The sequence below is a fragment of the Hydra viridissima genome, unplaced genomic scaffold (genome assembly GCF_058129835.1).
Source record: "Hydra viridissima isolate aposymbiotic clone 2 unplaced genomic scaffold, HvirCarnegie_v1 scaffold_9, whole genome shotgun sequence".
Classification (NCBI taxonomy): Eukaryota; Metazoa; Cnidaria; class Hydrozoa; order Anthoathecata; family Hydridae; genus Hydra; species Hydra viridissima.
In genome coordinates this window covers 16,594,205-16,614,316 of record NW_028324308.1, presented here as the reverse complement: position 1 = coordinate 16,614,316, position 20,112 = coordinate 16,594,205, and the positions used below count along the sequence as shown (strand labels likewise).

Genomic DNA, 20,112 nt, shown 5'->3' with positions numbered 1-20,112 from the left:
CATGCCGCTTAACAATATTTGGCAAAGATTTGCTTTATTTTCGAATTTTTAAGCTATATTTTGCTGTGTACTAGCAAAAAAATATAAGGAGAACTCTGTTCAAATATTTTCAAATACCAATATGAAACAAACCAAAGTCCAGCATAGGAGGCCTTTTGTTTTGTTGCCAGCCGGAATAGAGTTTTTAACTAACATATTTATAAGATTATCTGCTTTTGAAATTATGAATCTATTAGGAGCCGAATCGACAAATATGTTAAATTAGTCAAAAGTTCCATAATTTAACAGAGTTTCATAATTTTAATAGAGGCCCTTCAGTCTTTGTTGATTAAACTTAAATAGAGAGAAAATATTTATTAAATATTCTATAAAAATGTCTTTGACAGCGATTATATTCTTTAAACGTTATCGTGCGGGTTTTCAACTTTTTTTTTTTCAACTTGTTGAAGTCTAAACTTTTAGTTTAAGCAACCCTTAGCAAATCGCAAAGGTGAATTTCACAAGTGTTAAACGTAACAAGCCAATAATGGAACGTGACAAGCTAGTATTGAAAACTTCGATGCGTTTTAATTTCATCAAGGATTTGTTGCAATTCCTCTTCGACGAAACGACCTTCGAGGCTGAAAAAACAAAGTTTTAACACAAATGTAAACATCAATGCAGATCAAGTTTTTTGTTAAAAGTAGAGAAATAAAAACCTGTAAAAAGAAAAGAAAGTTTCACCAGTTCCTAAAGTTCAGCCTGAATTTAAGCAATAAAAAGTACTATTGAGTCTCGGTTTAAACTTTAAATACATGCATTATTTTTAACATTCAAATTTGACATCTTTGTTCGACATATCAAAGCTGACCTATCAGTGCGCCCATGTAACAAAACCAAGGTATCGCGATATATGTGCCATATAGACCGCCAGGTTCTATCTCTCCCCACCTCTGATTTTTTTTTTTTATGTTTATTTTAGAGCTTTGATAAGTGACTTTGCAGCCTTTCAAATCTGCAATCAGAAATGAAAATCTGTTTTTACTGCATTTACCCAACAGTGATATAAAAAATAAATTTATCACCAGACAACTTTAGCAACAACATATATAAAAAAAGGTATTGTCAGTTTGGATATTTATATTTACACCGTAAAATTTACATTACAAAAAGAAGCAGAAGCAGAGTAATTGCATTAATTTTTGCATTCATCGCTTATACCAACGCAACTAATTTGGTTTGGAGCCTCTTTTGCTTAGGCAGCAATCTAGAGAACAATAATCCATTTCCACATGAGAGTAAGTGAAGCACAACTATGTACACATTCCAGGCAACTATCAGCTCCATAGTGATATGTGTTTATGCTGCAAGTCAAAAAAACCTTTTAAACTTTTCAATTACTGATCAAATAAATTTGCTCAATTTTAATGAAAATGTTTTTGAAAACTTTAGACTTTGTATTATATGCAGTAAATTAGGTTGAAATCTCCAAAACAACTTTTCACTGTCGCTTTCTTTTTTCATTGTAGCATATCCCATAATCAACTCAATGCATCATATATTCCACCTTGAAGATTTTCAACAAGTCGATAATCAGTCTTTTGAAATTTTTCACCTGTGATTGCTTTGCTCTGTTTTACCCATCAAGAGAACCTAATGCTCTTGGAAATCCTACTCCTTTAAGGAAAATTCTCCCTCACATCACAAGTAGACATATTTACCAAAATCATAAACAAGCCCAAAAGATTCTATTAGTGCACTACAATTCAAATACGAGGTTTTAGCTAACATCTCATGCAGCTTGAACAATAATACAGAAGACACATCTTATATTCTGTCAATGTAAATCTTCAAAATGATACACAAATGACAGAGAGCATCCAAGCTCTTTTCCATCATAATACACTGAATAAATTCAAAAGAATCATGCACAAATATGAATTCTAACAGCTTTATCATCCCTGATGAAGATATCATGTTCTTTTTTATATTTACATTCAACTTCTTTTAATCATGTCTTCAAAATGATAATATTGTTTCTTCACAAATTCTTTTCAATTTGCTTATTTATCTATCAGCCTTCCGCAAGCAGAGGAAACATAACAAATACTTGAGTCCCCTGTGAGCAAGAGTAGGAAACAAAACCTGAACTGAGTTCCACTATTTTCCAGCTATCTAAAAATGAAACTAGAACAAACATCTTTGCATCTCGATACTAATATTTTGTAGTTACCAATATTTTGTAAAATCCAAAGACATACTTTTTCTTAAATACTCAAAGAGCATGTTTTTAGAAATTTTTTCACTCTGACTGCATTTGACTCTGATTCTGACTCCAACTACTTCTTATGTTAAAATTTTTATTATTACCTAATAAAAATTTTCAAAATAGACTATTATTTACATTTCATGTATAAGTTAAAAGAATATTTTTTAAACTTTTTTCAATCTCAGACCAAATTTTTCATTTTTAAAAATGTTTTTAAACTTTAATAATTAAAATTCTAATTATTATTTGAAAATACTTGATTAAATCTTAAATTAAGTCTGCAATTAATTAAAAAAACAATTAAAATTTCTGACAATAAATAAAAAAAGAGATGGGGATAATTAAAGCTGCCTGTTTATGACTAAGGGTCTGCGTAAAAGTAACCACCAAATGAATTGATGATTCTAGATAGAATTTCAAATTTTAAAGGTTTTATGTTTAAAATTTGAAATTCTATCTAGAATCATCAAACCACTACTTTTTGGAATAGAAATATGTAACTTGTCTAAAATCTTCAATTAACAAAAAAACAGAGTGATCTGCTGGCATCATGAATTAATAAAAAAACAACGAGCTGCTGGCACCATGAATTAAAAAGAGGAAATCTATTAAACCTTAAAAACACACTTTTTTTTTCTAACTGCTGACTTTTGTGCAAACTAAAAAAGGCACCTCAAGTTTTGTGCAAACTAAAAAGGCATCAAATCCATCAAAATATAGCATTAATCTTTTTCAGCAAGGAATACCCTTCCACCTTTGTTGCATATTCTGACACAACAACGGAAACATCTAAACACAAAGAAAATTTTACACCATATGCACTATGATGAAGCCAAATGCGCTGACTTCATGCTGACTTCAAATTTACTTCCATTTGATGGGATTACAGTTAGGGGTAACCAAAATCAAGCTCAGCACGGAAATCAAGTTCAACAAGGAAATATTGAGTATTGTACAATCCATCTATTCCTAATACAAGCAGTAACAACAACAGTAAAAAAAATCTAGCTCTTGATAAGTAGCTAGTGAAAAATCTTGATACGGGAAATGAGGTCTTCAGGTAAGTGACTTATAATTTTCCTGCATTAAATGAAAGTTATGAATAAAACTTATACACTTTAAGTGATTATAGAACAATCAAAGTGTTTATTGAAACAATTTGTAAATACACAATAGCTGTTTATAGCTTGAGTTGCTATAGTAGCTATTGTTAAAATAAAACTTCAACATTTAAACTTTTTTCAAAAAAAAAAAAAAAAAGCCAGGTGATGGGCATTAAGGGACCTCAAACTTGAAAACAGACTCAAATTTGTTGTACACATAAGATTTTATTTTATAGACTAAAGAAATTCCAATAAAAAAAACTTGATAATTTTGAAAAGAAAAAAATCAGCTACCTTGGTATTAATGTTCTTGCTTCTTCTGCATTTTCTGGGCAAAGATTTGCAATGCATGCTAATTCAAATTTATGAAGTTTCTTCTTAGAAAGTAATCTGAAGGAGAATAGAAAATAATCTAACAACAACAACAACAAAATCCTGCATAAAATTAATATTGGAAAAAAATATTTATCAATTGTTTATTTTATTCTACGTAAATAACCTTTTTTTCTGGCCCTTTTTTTTCTGGCCCTATTTTTTCCAAGAGCAATCAGAACTTATCACTAAAGTCTTACAGATCACATGGCACTGTTTTTAAGATTTAAAAAAATTCCACAATTGCAAGAGTGAAAAAATTTGACATCATTGAGTTGCCAAAAAAAATCAAAGTAAATAAATAACTGAGCTCTTACCCTCGTACTTGTGCAATAGTTTCTCGATTTTTGAACCGGCTAAACCGTTGCGTGTAATTGAGTGTCTTCATAAACACCTCACTCATTTCTTGCTCATCATCAGCACTTTCATTTTGAGCTTTCCTGTGCTCGAGCAACATAAAAACTTCAGAATTCAAAAGAGTTTCAGCTGATTCAAATTCTGAAAGTATAAAAAAAGCAGAAATTATTGTAACTTGTAAAAACTTAGAAAGTAGGGGTGGTAGATTAATCAGTATTTTAAATTAATCAATTAAAAATTAGTTTTTTTGCAAAACTTACTGATTATTCAATTAATTTCTGATACCTTTGCTATTAGCCAAAGTTGCAAACAAATCTTATAAGATTTAATTTAAAACAGCTAAATTTTTGCTTAAAAAAACTTTAAATAATTTTGATGAGTAAAAAAAAAAAAAGTTTAACATTTTTCTTTTTTACAAAAAAAAAAAAAAAAATTTAACAAAACTTAATTTGAAAACCAAAAAAATAATTTACTTTGGCTTTTTCAAGTCAACTATCAAATGCAATTATTTTAAGGTTGACAGTTTTTTTTTTATCCTAAACTTAAATCCTAAAATAATTTTTAGAAGAAATAAAAAGTAAAACAAAAAAAAAGTTTCTTTTTGTTAAAAAAAACCACCTACTGCAGATGTCAACATACAACTACAGATGCTTTCATATTACTACATATAAACTGGCAACGATATTTTGAATTGGCTATCTCAAGGCAACTTTGATCCACTTTCTATAATATGTAAAAATTAAAAGTTTTCAACTAAAGATGTTTTCAAGAAAATTTGGAAAATGTTTTTGTTTTTGTTTCAACAAGTTTGCATTTATTGACAAAGAAAATGTCTATATGGTTAATATGCAATACAGCTTTGGTCATAACAAGAGAAACAATCTTAAACACCATAATGAAACATAATTAGTGCATTTCTCTCATTAAACTCACAAAAAGGAATTAAATTGAATTACTTAAGTTTTTACATAAAGTAGAACATTTCTAATATCCTCTTTATAGTAGATCCAAACAATTCTAAGCTTCAAAGATTAGTTTCACAAATCCCTACCACATCATCAGCAATATATAACAATCCTTGTACATTACATACATTAAAAGAAAAGCCGCAATGCTCTTTGAAATTTTAACAAAGTAATTAAGCAGCTGTCTAGCTAATTCTATGTTGCTATTATGTTTAAAAGTGTTCTCCTCACACAACATTTGAGTACCAGGCTAAAATTAGCACCAAACAAAAAAAATTAGTACTAAAGTTAAAGGCCAACTGCTGAATTACTTAAAAATTGTAAAGCATTTAGTAAAGCATTTAGTATAGCTCTAAATGAATCTATAGACATTCAAGACAATGTCATATAGCAGTAATTGTCAGTTATGCTATCAGAAGTGATTATAAACAATTATAAAACAATTAAACATATAAAACAATTTAAAAATTACATATGTAGTTGAGCTAAAAGACAATCTGTGATATTAATATTAGTGAAGCTTCAATATACTTCTAGCCAAAGCACCTTTTAACAAGCTTGTGATATAGATCAAGCCAAAGCATCTTTTAACAAGCTTGTGATATAGATCAAGCCAAAGCACCTTTTAACTTCTGAGTTGACAGATTTTTTTCAAGATTACTAAGAACATTTAGCTAAAATATTTTTCAATTTTTCTAAAATATGTAAGAATTTGGCAACTTTATTTGATTAAATGCAGAATTCATATTTAAAAACTTCATTTAATGGATCTTGAAAACAGACCAAGTGCTCTACATTTATCAAGAGATGTCACTCAAACTGTATAACTTACATTCATCTTAACTTTTTGTCCTCAAATGTTAAAGAAAGTTGTCACCAGGACACCCAGGTGATAGAGAAGCAGTACCAAGGAAGATAGGATGAAGTTATAGTTAGTAACTATATCTGGAATTCATGCTACAAGTAGTATTTATAGAGGGGGAATCCATAAAAGTTACCTGTGATGGAATCCTTGTCCATCGCAGTGAACTTTAAAATAAAAAAAGTTAAAATAATGAATAAAAGAACTGGTAGCACAGTCAACACTTAATTATACGAAAGTGGAACCTGACAGAATTTTATACAATTGCATTTACTATAGATTGTTTAATGTTGATTACGTTTTATTGGAAGAGAAGCTAAAAAAAATTACTCTGACTGAGTTCTAGGCATTGTGTACTTAAGATTTTGTGGAGACATATTCAAGAAGTTATTCAATATAACTTATCAGCTTCAAGAGTTCTAGTTAGAATACCAAATAAAGCTGATTATAAGCCATGTAAAAATAGTTTAAATACGCCTGGACAAGTTCAAGCATGAAATAATTTTGTTTGGATTTCAAAAGTTAAGAAAAACTATACAATTTGACATATTATTCAAATATTTATTGTCAATTTCACTTGTCATTTAGGCAGTTCTAAGAAGTATCCCTCTCTCATATAAATAAAGCTGTACTTTATTAACATATTGAAGCTACGAAACCTTTAGGAAACTGTAATTCTGTCGCATCTTCTTCCTCTGGTAAAAGCATTTGTTCCTTGTCAAGATTAGTAGCCATTTCTTTAGTCAAGGTATCTAATGTTAATTGTCGGTCGGTTAAAAATCCGTTAATGTATTCGTATTAAACACAATGCTTTTCAAAAGGGTCGGTCCAGTCCTGAATAAAAAGAAAACGATTTAATTCATAAATCATTAATTCATTCAGTTAATGAGGAAGAAATTAGTGATGAAGCATAAAACTTAAAAAATAAAAGGGAAAAATTTGAATTAAATTTTTTTGAGCGTTGTTTTACTGCAAAAGTTCTTCAAAGAAAAAGTGGATTTTGATGAAAACCAAAACTGAAATTTTATCTAAATTTATTCTAAAAAAAGTGATACTAAGAAATCGCAAGAAATTGAGATTTTACTCCTGAGTTTCAAGAAAAAATTTTCTCAATTTCTGATAAGACGCGGCCGTTCTTTAAAATACCGTCTAATTTACTGACTTGAACCAATTTAGGTGTTTTTCGATGCAATATCACATCAACTGCCACACCATACAAGATAACTGTAACATTCTTCCAATGTCACTAATTGGTCAGTATTTGCTAAGAAATATTTTTTGTCTAATTAACTTTGAGGTGTGAAATATCATAACAACACATACCCTGTGACATTTTGTTACTATAGAAGATATACTGATGCAAAGCAGTTCAGGTACAGTTCAGCAGTTCACCTTGCAACTGTAAAAAAACTCACCAACGGAAGAGCAGTGAGGTTAGTAAGTCTTGAAAAATTGTGTTGAGGCAAAAAAGTTATATTACTTTGTAACTATGAAAAATTCACTGTTCCTATGCAGTTCAGGTGTACCTATCAATCAAACAAATTATTATTACTACTAGGTCCGCAACAGGTAAAAAAGTCTAGTTTAATAATTTGGTAAGGATCTGTTAATTTCCTAAAATGTTATTGATTTTGCTTAAAATATGGCAATCCTGGGGCGACTGTGGCGCCAAAAGAAGTTTTTACAGTGGAAGAGAAAATTTACAGCAAAGGAGGGTGTTTAGTGTAAGCGAACAAATAGGATATGATATCTAGATAAATAAATAGAATGAGATATTAAAGCCTTTTTTTTTTATCATTAATATTTTTTTACTCGGCAATGTTTGTGAGATGAACTTAAAAGGGCTTTTTGTTGAGTTAAAAAAAAAGCACTTAAACCTGTTAATGATTGTTTGCATAATTTGTATAATTTAGCAAACGGTGTGTAAAGAGCCCACTTATTAAGTCTTATAAGATTTCTGAACATAAATTTGTAAATGAACATAAATTAATACAAAATTATGAACATCAAGCTTACTTTGGATTTTTCTATCATTGTATCATGAATATATTTAAAAAAATCATATTATGAAAAGTAATGCAGATGTTTGTAGAGAGATGACACAGTTGTTTTCTTATCTCCAGAGTATTTCAGTTGTAAACTCCTTCTTTACTTCGGTTTTTTTAAATAAGATGTCATTTTTTAATTTCATTAATTTGATAAAGCTGAAAAATTGCAATTTTTTTAAAAATATTTTGTCCAATAAGTTGTATCCTAGTTAGTGGGGAAAGTCTTCTGAAGAGTTAAAAATGGCGATCATCCATCAGAGAAATGTTTTTTTGACGGATGAACTTCAACATGGAAATTCAGTAAGTAAAAATAGGTTTTTATAAAAAAAATTAATAAAAAAATTAAAAAAAGGTTAACCCACATTTCATACCTTTCACAAACGTAACAAGCTTATTTGTATATATATGTATATGTATTTTTATATGTGTATTTATATGTATATGCAAAAATAGCGTGTGTTGAAATATTTCTTAAGCCTTCAACAATTTTAAGCTTTAGGAAAAGGTTTATTTTATAAACTCATGCAACAAGCGCAAAAATATGCATTATATATTTAAATATACGTCGGCCTATCAATTCTTCAACTTTAGTTTATTAGAAACTCCTTATCTTGGCTTGACATTCAAGATGACTTTTTCTGTGCACTTTTGAACATAAAAAACCACAATATTTGTGGCTACTATTAAGAATGCTTTAAGTTATGAGTTTTTTCCAAACCACATTGAACATATTTAGAACAAGTTGGAACAAAAAATCTTCTAAATGATTCTGCCTTTAATCTGACCGGCTCTTATCATTGTTCTGGAAATCCATTCAGTCACTGAAAAAAATCGATTCACATTATTTAATAACTTCGCCAATTTTTTAAAATTTAAGCGGTGAATTTAAACTTATTTTAAAAGAGCCTCATGGTTTTGTAAACTTTGTTCACAGGGGAATACAAACTCATTTTTACTTTTTAAGCGAATAAAAATATAGGGTTAGTTTTTCAGATGCAGAATCTCCCTTTGTCGTAAAATTATTGTCATTAAATCCCTATCCCTATGTTCCTATGTCGTAAAATTATTGTCATTAAATATGTTTGGAATGTCTTTAATGAGTTCCATTTGGTGATTTTAATGAGCTTTAACACAAGGATCTGATGCTTAAAGGAAACAACATTTATTTCACTAAAAGGTGGAATCTTTGACAAAAGCATTTATGAATGCGCTGTTAAAGTACGCCTTTATTCTGAAGAAATTTGTAGTTAGAAGTTTATGAGAAGTATGAGGTGGTTCCACAATTATTGCATAAAATACTGACGTAATGATATATGACATGACGATATGATATACGATATTGCCGTATGAAAATAGTTAAGAATGGTTCATCTATCATACATTTAATGTGTTTAAATTCTTTTTAAAGAAAAAAACATATCGCTTCTCGGCCTAATGGCTGAGATCAACTGTAGTATTGTAAAGGTAATCCGTTATTTGGTGAATCCAATCTGGTGAACCAATATGATGAACCGGTCGTACTAGCATTTTTATTGTCTGCTAAAGTAGAGGATCTGGGTTTTTTTTTATCTGTTTTCTCTTTTTTTGCCAATGTTAGCTCGTTTTTTTCGATGATCCAGAATCCTCAAGGCAGATCAGTTGGGGTGATATAACATCTATACCAAGACGTTAAGCAGAGTGAGTAAGCAAGTGTCGAACATCCCAACTTCGTATTGACATTTAATAAGAAGTAAAATGAAATAAAAAGATAAATAACTAAGACACCTTTGGTCTAAGTGTCCCAGTGTTATTTAGATTTGTCAACTTATACTTAAAGTCTTTCAAAGGCGAGAAACACGAGATGTCTTCAATATGAGATCTTGTAGATTTTCCAGCCACTTTCTCGCTCTTTCTTAAAACTCTGCTTCCATATCTCTTTCCATATCCACTTCTTTTCTTACGTCAGCAGAATTTAAAAAAACAGACTTTTTACCTCCATAATCACACTGAACTCATCTTTCATCACATTGTCAAGACCTTGTATATCTACGCAAGTAGTAGCTGTCACGTCTTCTAAGTTAGCAACTAATCAATTTTCTCTTCCGTTTAGCATTCTTGATCTTTAAGGGCCCAGCTTTGGGATAGCCCTGAAAATGTGAAGGTGAAATGAACACTCAAGACAAAGTTAGAGCATGTGCGTGAGGTGAGAGTCTGTCTGAAGATGTATATACTTGAGTTGTTACTCCGTTAGAAGATGTAGATGCTTGAGGTATAGGTCTGTCGGAGGAAGTAGATAAGCCAGAGAATGTAGGTCCTTCAGGTGTAGGTATGTCAGAGGATGAAGGTCTTTAAGGTCTAGTAGAGCTATTTGAAAATACAGATCTAGATGTGTCAAAAGGACCAGGTCTGTTTGTAATACTATAAGACAAAATGTCAACTTCTATAATAAACCTCTCTACCAAAAGACAATATTCAACTAACCTTAAGGCCTGACAACTTATTTGATGAGGAAATTGCTTTCGCATAAACCCTTCCACCAAACTCAGTGTTTGATAAACTGATATCACCTAGTTAACATTCCTTAGCATCTACAAAAACGCAACAGCATTAAATACTGCCTTCCACGGTCCAAAAACAGTCGTTCCTAGTGGCAGTGTCTTATTAAACGTATGAGGAAGCATTGTGACAATGTGAATAAAATGTTTTTTAGTAAACATCAAAGTCTCATACAAAAGATAACTTTCGTGGTCCTCCATGACGGGTATGATCTGATAAATTGCAATGGACGAACATATTTAATAATGTGTTGTAGGCGCTTTTAGTAGGCACTTTTGAAAAATGAAGTGTCTTCATTTTTCAAAAGCGCCTACTTTTTGCATATAACATTTTGATAATACGAGAAAGAAAATTTTCTTAACGGGTGACAACTGAAAAACGAGACTGGATTTAACGACACATAACTCTTTTAAGGTTAAACAAAAAGGAAAAATGTTTCAGAAAGTATTTTTATTCTAGTTTTTATCTATATAATCAGTTACTTTCAATTAAACCATTCCCTCTGACTTAATTAACTAGGCCTAGTATAGTCTAAGCTAAACTCCACATGAACTCAATATCAACTTTATTAAGGCAATACTTGATTCTAGAGCGTAATTTTTTAAGATTTTCTGAATACCAATTATTCTTGTAGACAAGACTTTCAAAATACTCCAAACATTTTCGATAGGACAACATTCAGGTAAGTTTGCAGGGTTATCCGCTTTCTCAACAAAAAGGACTTTATTCTTGTTTAGGTACGTGATTACTGTTTTTGCATAGTGAGATGATGCCAAATCAGGCCAAAATTATTGTGCGCCATCTGAATGATATTTATCCATGAATGGAATAAGTCTCTTCTTAATGCATTTGTTTAAGTAGATTTTTTGATTTACAGCCAGTCCACTAGGCACAAAATAGGGCTGAGAAATGCCATTTTCAGAAAAAGCAATCCATAGAAAAATTTTTTTTGAAACTATTGTTTTGTTTGGTATTTTACTGTAGATGGAGTAGATTTTAGATTGCTAGTATAAAATATATCATCTCTATTGATACTGGAGTGATTTAACGTGAGATAAGACTCATCATCAATGATTGGTTTACGATTTTTGAATTTCTGACACAATTGATTTAGTTCTAACAACTGCTTTTTGCTGGTCAGAATCTTCTGGAAACGTCTCTTTTTTTCTTGGTTTAATTTTTTTCTTTTTCTTTTTAATGTTTTACTGATGCGTTGCTGAGCAACGGTTGAACTTTTTTTTGCTGCCTGTTGTTGAGAAACTTCGTCTTTATGGTCCAACATAAGTTTGAGACTTTTAATGTTTGTCTTGGTCATTTTCTTAGCCTTTCCTCCATTTCCTTGAACTCTTTGGTAACCAAATACACTTTTAGCACGTTTAATTATCTTGTAGATAGTACTATTAGGTATATTCTCAGTTTTAAAGTGGTCATAAGAGAACGGTTTACCAGCATTCCTGTAATTTAAATAAAATTTTCTAAAATTTTCACACATTTTCTAATCTCTTGTTTTGAACTTTGTTTTTTATTCATTTTTCTATAAAATATAAAAACACATAAAATATTTAAAAACTAAAATAAAAATACTTTCTAAAACATTTTTCCTTTTATTCCTTAAAAGAGATACGTGTCGTTAAATCCAGTCTTGTTTTTCAGTTGTCACCCATTGTTATGACTTATCATTTATTACTATTGTTATTACTATCATTACTATTATCGTTACTATTATTAATATTATTATTATTGTTATTGTTATTATTATTATTATTATTATTATTATTATTATTATTATTGTCATTATTATTATTATTATTATTATTATTATTATTATTATTATTATTATTATTATTATTATTATTATTATTATTATTATTATTATTATTATTATTATTATTATTATTATTATTATTATTATTATTATTATTTGTATTATTATCACAATTATTTTTATTATTATTTTTGTTATTATTATTTTTATTATTATTATTATTTTTAACATTATTTTTGTTATTATTATTATTATTATTATTATTATTATTATTATTATTATTATTATTATTATTATTATTATTATTATTATTATTATTATTATTATTATTATTATTATTATTATTATTATTATTATTCCATAAAACTAGTAATTCCCTTGTGTTAGCTGTATTCCATACAAATTTATTTACAGGAGATACAACAAGAACAGTATTAGCTATGCTGGCATTAATAATTTCTTGATCGGTATGCTAAGACATTGTAGAAAATTTAAGCTTACAAGATATTATGTATTATTCTATCACCTTCTAAAAAGTATAAGTAAGTTGAATCTGGTAAAAAAAAAAAAAAAGAAATAAAGAAGTGCTTGACAATTGAATTAAAGGTTAAACTTTACAATTGGTATAAGTTTGCTGTGTATCTAAATACTTATGAATACAATGTGAGTAATTATGTCATGTATATTCTAGAAGAGATATAGGCCTAAACTAAGGGTCTGCGTATCGTTATTATTTTGAACCGATAACGATATGAAACGATAACGATATCAAACGATATGATTTTGTCTATGAAACAATAATATCGGTTTAGTTATCGTTTGAAACGATACCAAACGATAACTTATCGTTTGAAACGATATTTTCGGCTTTTTTTATCGGTTTATCGGAATACATAAAAATAACAAGAATACCGATATTTATCGGTATAATAACGATATTTTTTACAATATTCCAATTTATTTTTTTTTAAAATGCCAAATTTTAGTTTAAATATATAATAAATCTTCAAGTCGAGTCAAAATGTCGTTTTGCCTACCTTTACCGGTTTTAAAAGTTAATCCTTCCCAATTGTATATATTATCTGGATGTCTAACTTCACAAAAATTCTGTAAAGACAAAGTGAAGCGACACTGTTCTCCAAATTGACCCCCAGGTTGAAACTCTCCCCACCCCTGATTTTTTTACATTTAATCAATCAAATGCATTAGTAAACACAATATATGTTGTCAAAAAAATCTGAACTAAGTGCTAAATATGTATACTTCCAAAATTAAAACACATAATTTTTGGCTTTTTTTCTTCCAAAGTTTTAATAAAGTCAGCCATTATTGTAGTCAAAATAACCCATTAATATATATATAGATTAAATTACCTTTGATATACTCTCTAGCCAGTGTGTGTGTGTGTGTGTGTGTGTGTGTGTGTGTATATATATGTATATATATATATATATATATATATATATATATATATATATATATATATATATATATATATATATATATATATATATATATATACATATTGATATTATATAATATACTTCAGGTAGAATAATGTATTTGATAGAAAGTAATGTGTTTCAGGTAAATAGGAGTACTATTAGGCGAACCTCTGATAGGGTAAAGTAGGGTAATTTCGGCAGGGAGATAATTTCGGCACCCCTTCAAAAAACACCTAAAAATATTTATTTATTGGAATAATTAAATCATAGTTGGGTATTGTAGCAAGATAAACAATTTTCCTAAAAATATTGCTTTAAACTTTTATTTTTACATTATAGGTGCATTAATTTATGATTATTAGCTTTTTCTTAACATTTTTACCTATTTGAAAATGTTGGATAAATGATTTTTTCTCGAAAATTTTTACCAAAAGTTGTTATTTATTTTATTCAAAAATATAAACTGAATAAAATGTGAGCAGCAATAAGATAAAAATCAAAGTATGTTACAAGATATAAAAGTTTCTCCAAGGACTGCTCTAAGGAGATAATTTCGGCTTATTAATAGTTTTTAATTTCGGCAGTGCCGAATTTGCCGACCTGTGCTTTCTCTGAAACCAAAATGTAAATAACCGTTTGAAATATTATGTATAGAAGAAGTTGATTTTAGTAATTCAGATAGTAATAAGATAATAACGAGTTAGGAAAAACTTGAATTCGTTAGTGTCTCTGTGAAACTTAATAAAATAATAGTTCCCCACCATATAAATTAAATTTATGTCATACAATAAATTAATAGTTCATTAATTATATATATATATATATATATATATATATATATATATATATATATATATATATTATTGTGTGTTAGCATTATATAATGGATTCAAAACGTGTAAAATATGGTAATTGGTCAAATGAATCATTAAAACTAGCAGTAAATGCAGTTTTAGTTGATGGATGCTCGAAATATTCTGCTGCTAAACAATATAAAATACCAAGGCAAACGCTACATGACTATATAAAACGAGTTTCTGTTGATAATTGTGTTAAAAAGTTAAGAGCAGGGCACCCAATAACACTCTCAGCTTTTCAAGAAAAAGAACTTGTTGAAGTTCTTCTGACTATGTCACAGAGATTATTTGGTCTGTCTCCAAAAGATGTAAAACAAATGGTATTCCAGTCTTGTGAAGAAAATGGGATTATTCATAAGTTTAATTGTGCAACTAAGTCAGCAGGAAAAGAATGGTTTAGGGGTTTTTTGAAACGTCATAATAAACTCTCTGTAAGAGTTGCTGAATCAACGTCATTGCATCGAGCCATTGGTTTTAATAGAATAAAAGTTAATCGTTTTTATGATGAACTAGAAAAAATAATGTTTAATGCTGATGAAATGCAGATTATTCCACCAGCAAACTTATTCAACGTAGACGAATCTGGATTGTCTATATGCCATAAACCAGGAAAAGTTGTTGCCCTGAAGGGAAAACATAGTGTTGGTGGCTTAACAAGCTCTGAAAGAGGAAAAACAATCACAATAGTTTGTTGCCAATCAGCAAGCGGATTTTTTGTCCCTCCAATGTTGATTTATCCACGTATTCGAGTGAGACCTGAATTTTTAGATAAAGCCCCAATCGGTTCTATTTCTGGTGGCAGCAAAAATGGGTGGATAACAACTGATTTGTTTGAAAAATGGTTTGATCATTTTTTAAAAGCAGTCCAGCCACAGTCAAGAGACCAACCAGTTCTTCTAATTTTAGATGGACATTCAAGTCATAAAAAAAATCTTAGTGTTATTATAAAAGCTCGCAAGACAAATGTTATTATACTATCACTTCCGTCTCACTGCACGCACAAACTGCAACCACTTGATGTTTCATTTTTTAAAAGTCTCAAAATATTCTATGATCAAGAAGTTGGTACTTGGCTTCGTCACCATCCAGGTCGTCCTGTAACTGAATTAGAGGTTAGTGAATTATTTGGAATAGCTTATGGGAAAGCTGCAACTGTTCAAAATTGTCAGTCAGGGTTTAAAAAATGTGGAATATATCCATTTGATAGAAATGTGTTTACTGAAGAAGACTTTGCTGCAGCTAAGGCTACTGATCACTCGTATATTGTATCAAAAATTTCAAAACCAAATATTACCTCTGAAATGCACCCTACTCTCGACAATGGGTTAGACTCTGCTAAAGATTTAGATCATGTTGATTTTGTCACAGAATGTGTAATTGCTTCTCAAAAAGGTAAATCATTTTAAAAGATGTATTATTTTTACTATCTTCCACCATTTATTTAAAACACAAATGTAATTTTTTTAAAATCAAGCAAAATAATAACTTATCTGTTGTTTTATTAACCTAAAAAAAAGTTTCTTAAACAAATAGTTCAAATTTTTTATAATTTATATGTTGCCTAATTTTATTCACCTTTTTTAGTTAAATATTTTTATTTAGAATCTGCTTCACCAAACTCATCATTTACACTTCAGAAGTCATTAGAATTAGCCACCTCTGATGAAACCTCACAACCTCATGGTGTTACATTCGGATCACTAGCTGGACTTGACATTAAAAATAAAAAACGAACAGGTATAAAAAGGAGGGTAAATCATGCTGAAAAAATTACTGGATCACCATATAAATCTCAGCTAGAGGAATCTTTAACTTTGAAATATAAGAACAGGCAGCCACGTAAAAAGTGCATTAAAGAAAATATATCTACACATCAAAAGACGTGTTTGAGTAACCTTGATGCTAAAAGTGCAATTAATAAACAACTTTGTGCAATGTGTCAATACAGTTATGGGGATCCTGTCGATCCATACTTAAAGGATAATTGGGATAAATGCCATAAATGCTGTAGATGGTGGCATGAGACATGTGCTGCTATATGTGGTGTTTATGCTAAAAAAGTATTTACTTGTGATGACTGTATGAAACACTGATTCTTTAAGCTGTTTTTTAACTTTCTTAAATAAATCTCTTTTTATAAAGTTTTCTTTGTATTTTATTTTTTTATGTTTAACTATTGTAGTTATGTAAAATATTATTTTATGAACTACTTATGAGCTTATAAACATGAATTCTTATTTAAACAGAATTTAGAAATAATCATCGAAATCATAGAAATTAGTAATCATTTTATTTACAATTTTACTTTACAGGCACATTTTTCTAATAAGGTTTCTGTTTTGGGTGATGTATTCATACTTTACTAAAATAGGTGGTTCAAAAAATATGAATCTTTGCAATTGCAACGCCCTTAATTAAATGTCAATTAGGTGTAACAAATTCCATTTAAGAGACAATTACTTTATACAATGCAGATTTATAGCTGTTTATAATATTTTAATTATATTAATGCGTTTTCAATGAACATCTTAATTTTCTTAAGTATGCCGAATTTACCGTATCATTGTGCCGAAATTACCATACTAGGTCGCTAATTTCGTCATTTTTGAGTATTTTGTAAAACAAATTTTACATAAAACTTTGTAAGTTTGAAACAATTTTTTAACTATTACTTAATAGATATATCTGCAGGACATCGATATGCATGATTTTTTAACGTTATTAAAGCAACCATTGTCTATAAACAACAAAATAGCTTAATACGCCGAAATTACCCTACTTTACCCTATGTATCCAGACAAATAATTAGCCAGGGTCAAATACTTTAAATGTAGCTGAAAAAATCTGTGGACTCTGCTATTTAAATCTTAGTATAGATTATTTATATTTATGATTTTATAATTTAAAAATAAGGTTAAAATAAGATCAGTTAAAACATTTTTTCTCTTTATGCTAATTTATAGCTTGATTCAATATATTTTTTATTGTTTTTACTTATTTCAAAAACTGTTATAAAATTTTTACTATTAATTTTAGAGGAGTTTCTCATGATTGTTGCAAAAGTAAAGCTGTAATCAATATCGTAGATATTAGTGAATCACTTGGAGATAAACATGCAGAACAAGTAGCATCTGGATTGTTAAAGCATAAAATGGAGAGTGAAAGCATTGTAAGTGTTGAGCAGTTCAAGATGTCTACAGGTGGAAATCTCTTCTCTGTTACAGTTGGAGTAAATGAAATTAAGTCAAAAAGTGTAGTTGCATCATTGTGTAATTCATTGCGCACAATGAATATGTAGTTCAATGACTATATATGGCTCGTTGTGCATAATTCATTGTGCACAATGAATTAAGAAATGATATTTAAATTGTAAAAGCGTATAAACGTGAGGATGAAATACATAACGTATATAGAATGTAGTCGTCTTAATATTACAAAAAGAAAGAAAGTTAATCATATCTTGTTCCAAAATATTATGGAGCTATCAAATGCATTAGAACTCTCTAAAAATAAAACCAAAAAATCATGTTCTACTTTACACAGGAATCTAACAAGTGCTGTAGAACCAATTATTAATGTTAAAATGACTGAATTGCAGGAAACTCTGAATATCTTTAAATGGTGGTCAAAACTTCTTAAAAGTTATTATTAATGTTTTTGATCCAAAAAATCATTATTCTTCCTTTGAAATATATGAAGATTCTGGTGTCAAGGAATGCTATATTCTTGCCATTGTGGAGATGGTCTTAGAGGATAATGGAAATCTCCAAAAATTATTGGCACTTCTTCAACTTGAAGAAGTAAACTTCAGAATGGCATTTGACCTAAAGTGTGCAAATAGTGTTTTTAGAACTTTCAAGTCACTCTGGTAAATATGCCTGTATTGTGAAGGAGAATGCTCCCTTGAAGCAGGGAAACTAAGAACGTTTGGCTCCATAGACTTATGTTTTGATCAATATGTATATGGTGGAAAAAAAAGATTGAAAATGCAGGAATACAAAAATGTAATAAATCCTCATTTCATTTACTTAAAAGAAGATCAAGAAACTTTTCTTGAACACATTGTTCCTCCACCTGAGCTTCACATTATGATGGGAGTTGTGGATAAACTTTGTACTTTGCTTTAATACATTTGGCCAGCTTTTCAAAGCTGGTTGAAAACACATTACATATTAATGAGAGGGTATCATGGTGTAGGTTTAGATGGAAACAATTATAATTGACTTATGCTCCTGTTAGATATTTTGGAGAAGGATGTTACCTTAACTGCAGCAATCAATATTTTACCAATAATGAATTGCTTGCGTAAGTTTTCATTAGTAAAATCAGCTGTTTTTGGTTTGGAAATGGGTACAGATATTTTTGTTAAAATTGAAGATTTCAAAAGTTCATTTTCTAGTCTTCAACTATATACAAAAGTTGTGTTTAGCTATGACTTGACAGTTTCATGGAAAATACATATTTTAGTGTGTCACACTCTCACCTTTGTAGATTGCAATAATATTAGCTTAGGTAGCTATGAAAAGACTTGGATGAACTATAAAAGAAACATAGGACAAAAAAGTTATGGAGAGCTAAAATCTGCTGTGGTAAATTTTAATTTAAACAAGTATTAACTTAAATATCATTTGTGATACAAATGTATTTATATTATGGTTTTTTTGTAAATGAAATAAATAAATATTAATGGGTTATTTTGACTACAATAATGGCTGACTTTGTTAAAACTTTGGAAGAAAAAAAGCCAAAAATTATGTGTTTTAATTTTGGAAGTATACATATTTAGCACTTAGTTTAGATTTTTTTGACAACATATATTGTGTTTACTAATGCATTTGATTGATTAAATGTAAAAAAATCAGGGGTGGGGAGAATTTCAACCTGGGGGTCAATTTGGAGAACAGTGTTGCCTCACTTTGTCTTTACAGAATTTTTGTGAAGTTAGACATCTAGATAATATATACAATTGGGAAGGATTAACTTTTAAAACCGGTAAAGATAGGCAAAACGACATCTTGACTCGACTTGAAGATTTATATATTTGAACTAAAATTTGGCATTTTAAAAAAAAATAAATTGGAATATTGTAAAAAATATCGTTATTATACCGATAAATATCGGTATTCTCGTTATTTTTATGTATTCCGATAAACCGATAAAAAAAAAGCCGATAATATCGTTTCAAACGATAAGTTATCGTTTGGTATCGTTTCAAACGATAACTAAACCGATATTATTGTTTCATAGACAAAATCATATCGTTTGATATCGTTATCATTTTATATCGTTATCGGTTCATACCGATAACGATACGCAGACCCTTAGCCTAAACCCTACACTATTCGGCGCTACTACAGTTTTTCCTCCTACCCTTTCCTTTTTTTTATAATCAATTATGATAAAGAATTTTATGCTGATTCAAAAAAATATAAAAACATAGACCTGAAAATTAACGGAAAGTGCTCTAATTCGAAGTCAAAGTTTTAAAAAATCCCACTAAAAACCCTAATATTCTCCATTTTTTAAAAATCTTTTTTAAAACGCTTTCATTTTTA

General features: G+C 29.1%; 1 protein-coding gene and 1 pseudogene across 1 annotated transcript; one reads left to right on the top strand and one right to left on the bottom strand.

The window, feature by feature from the left end:
* Nucleotides 1-213: 213 nt before the first annotated feature.
* On the bottom strand, nt 214-6,718 carry LOC145185827 (DNA-directed RNA polymerase II subunit RPB4-like). Its single transcript, XM_090098859.1, has 4 exons — nt 6,567-6,718; nt 4,041-4,221; nt 3,646-3,741; nt 214-620 (listed from the first exon to the last, which is right to left on the bottom strand). The coding sequence occupies exons 1-4, from the start codon at nt 6,640-6,642 to the stop codon at nt 542-544; spliced, it is 432 nt and encodes a 143-aa protein (XP_089954985.1). The 5' UTR covers nt 6,643-6,718; the 3' UTR covers nt 214-541.
* Nucleotides 6,719-17,586: 10,868 nt separating this feature from the next.
* LOC145190692 (uncharacterized) lies at nt 17,587-19,262 on the top strand (annotated as a pseudogene).
* The last annotated feature ends 850 nt before the right edge of the window (nt 19,263-20,112 follow it).

Coding starts and splice junctions, on each gene's coding strand:
- LOC145185827 (XM_090098859.1), bottom strand. CDS start 6,642: ATGGCTACTAATCTTGACAAGGAACAAATGCTTTTACCAGAGGAAGAA. Junction 3,742..4,040: donor ACTATTGCACAAGTACGAGG/GTAAGAGCTCAG, acceptor ATTCTCCTTCAG/ATTACTTTCTAAGAAGAAAC. Junction 621..3,645: donor GCAAGAACATTAATACCAAG/GTAGCTGATTTT, acceptor TTGTTTTTTCAG/CCTCGAAGGTCGTTTCGTCG.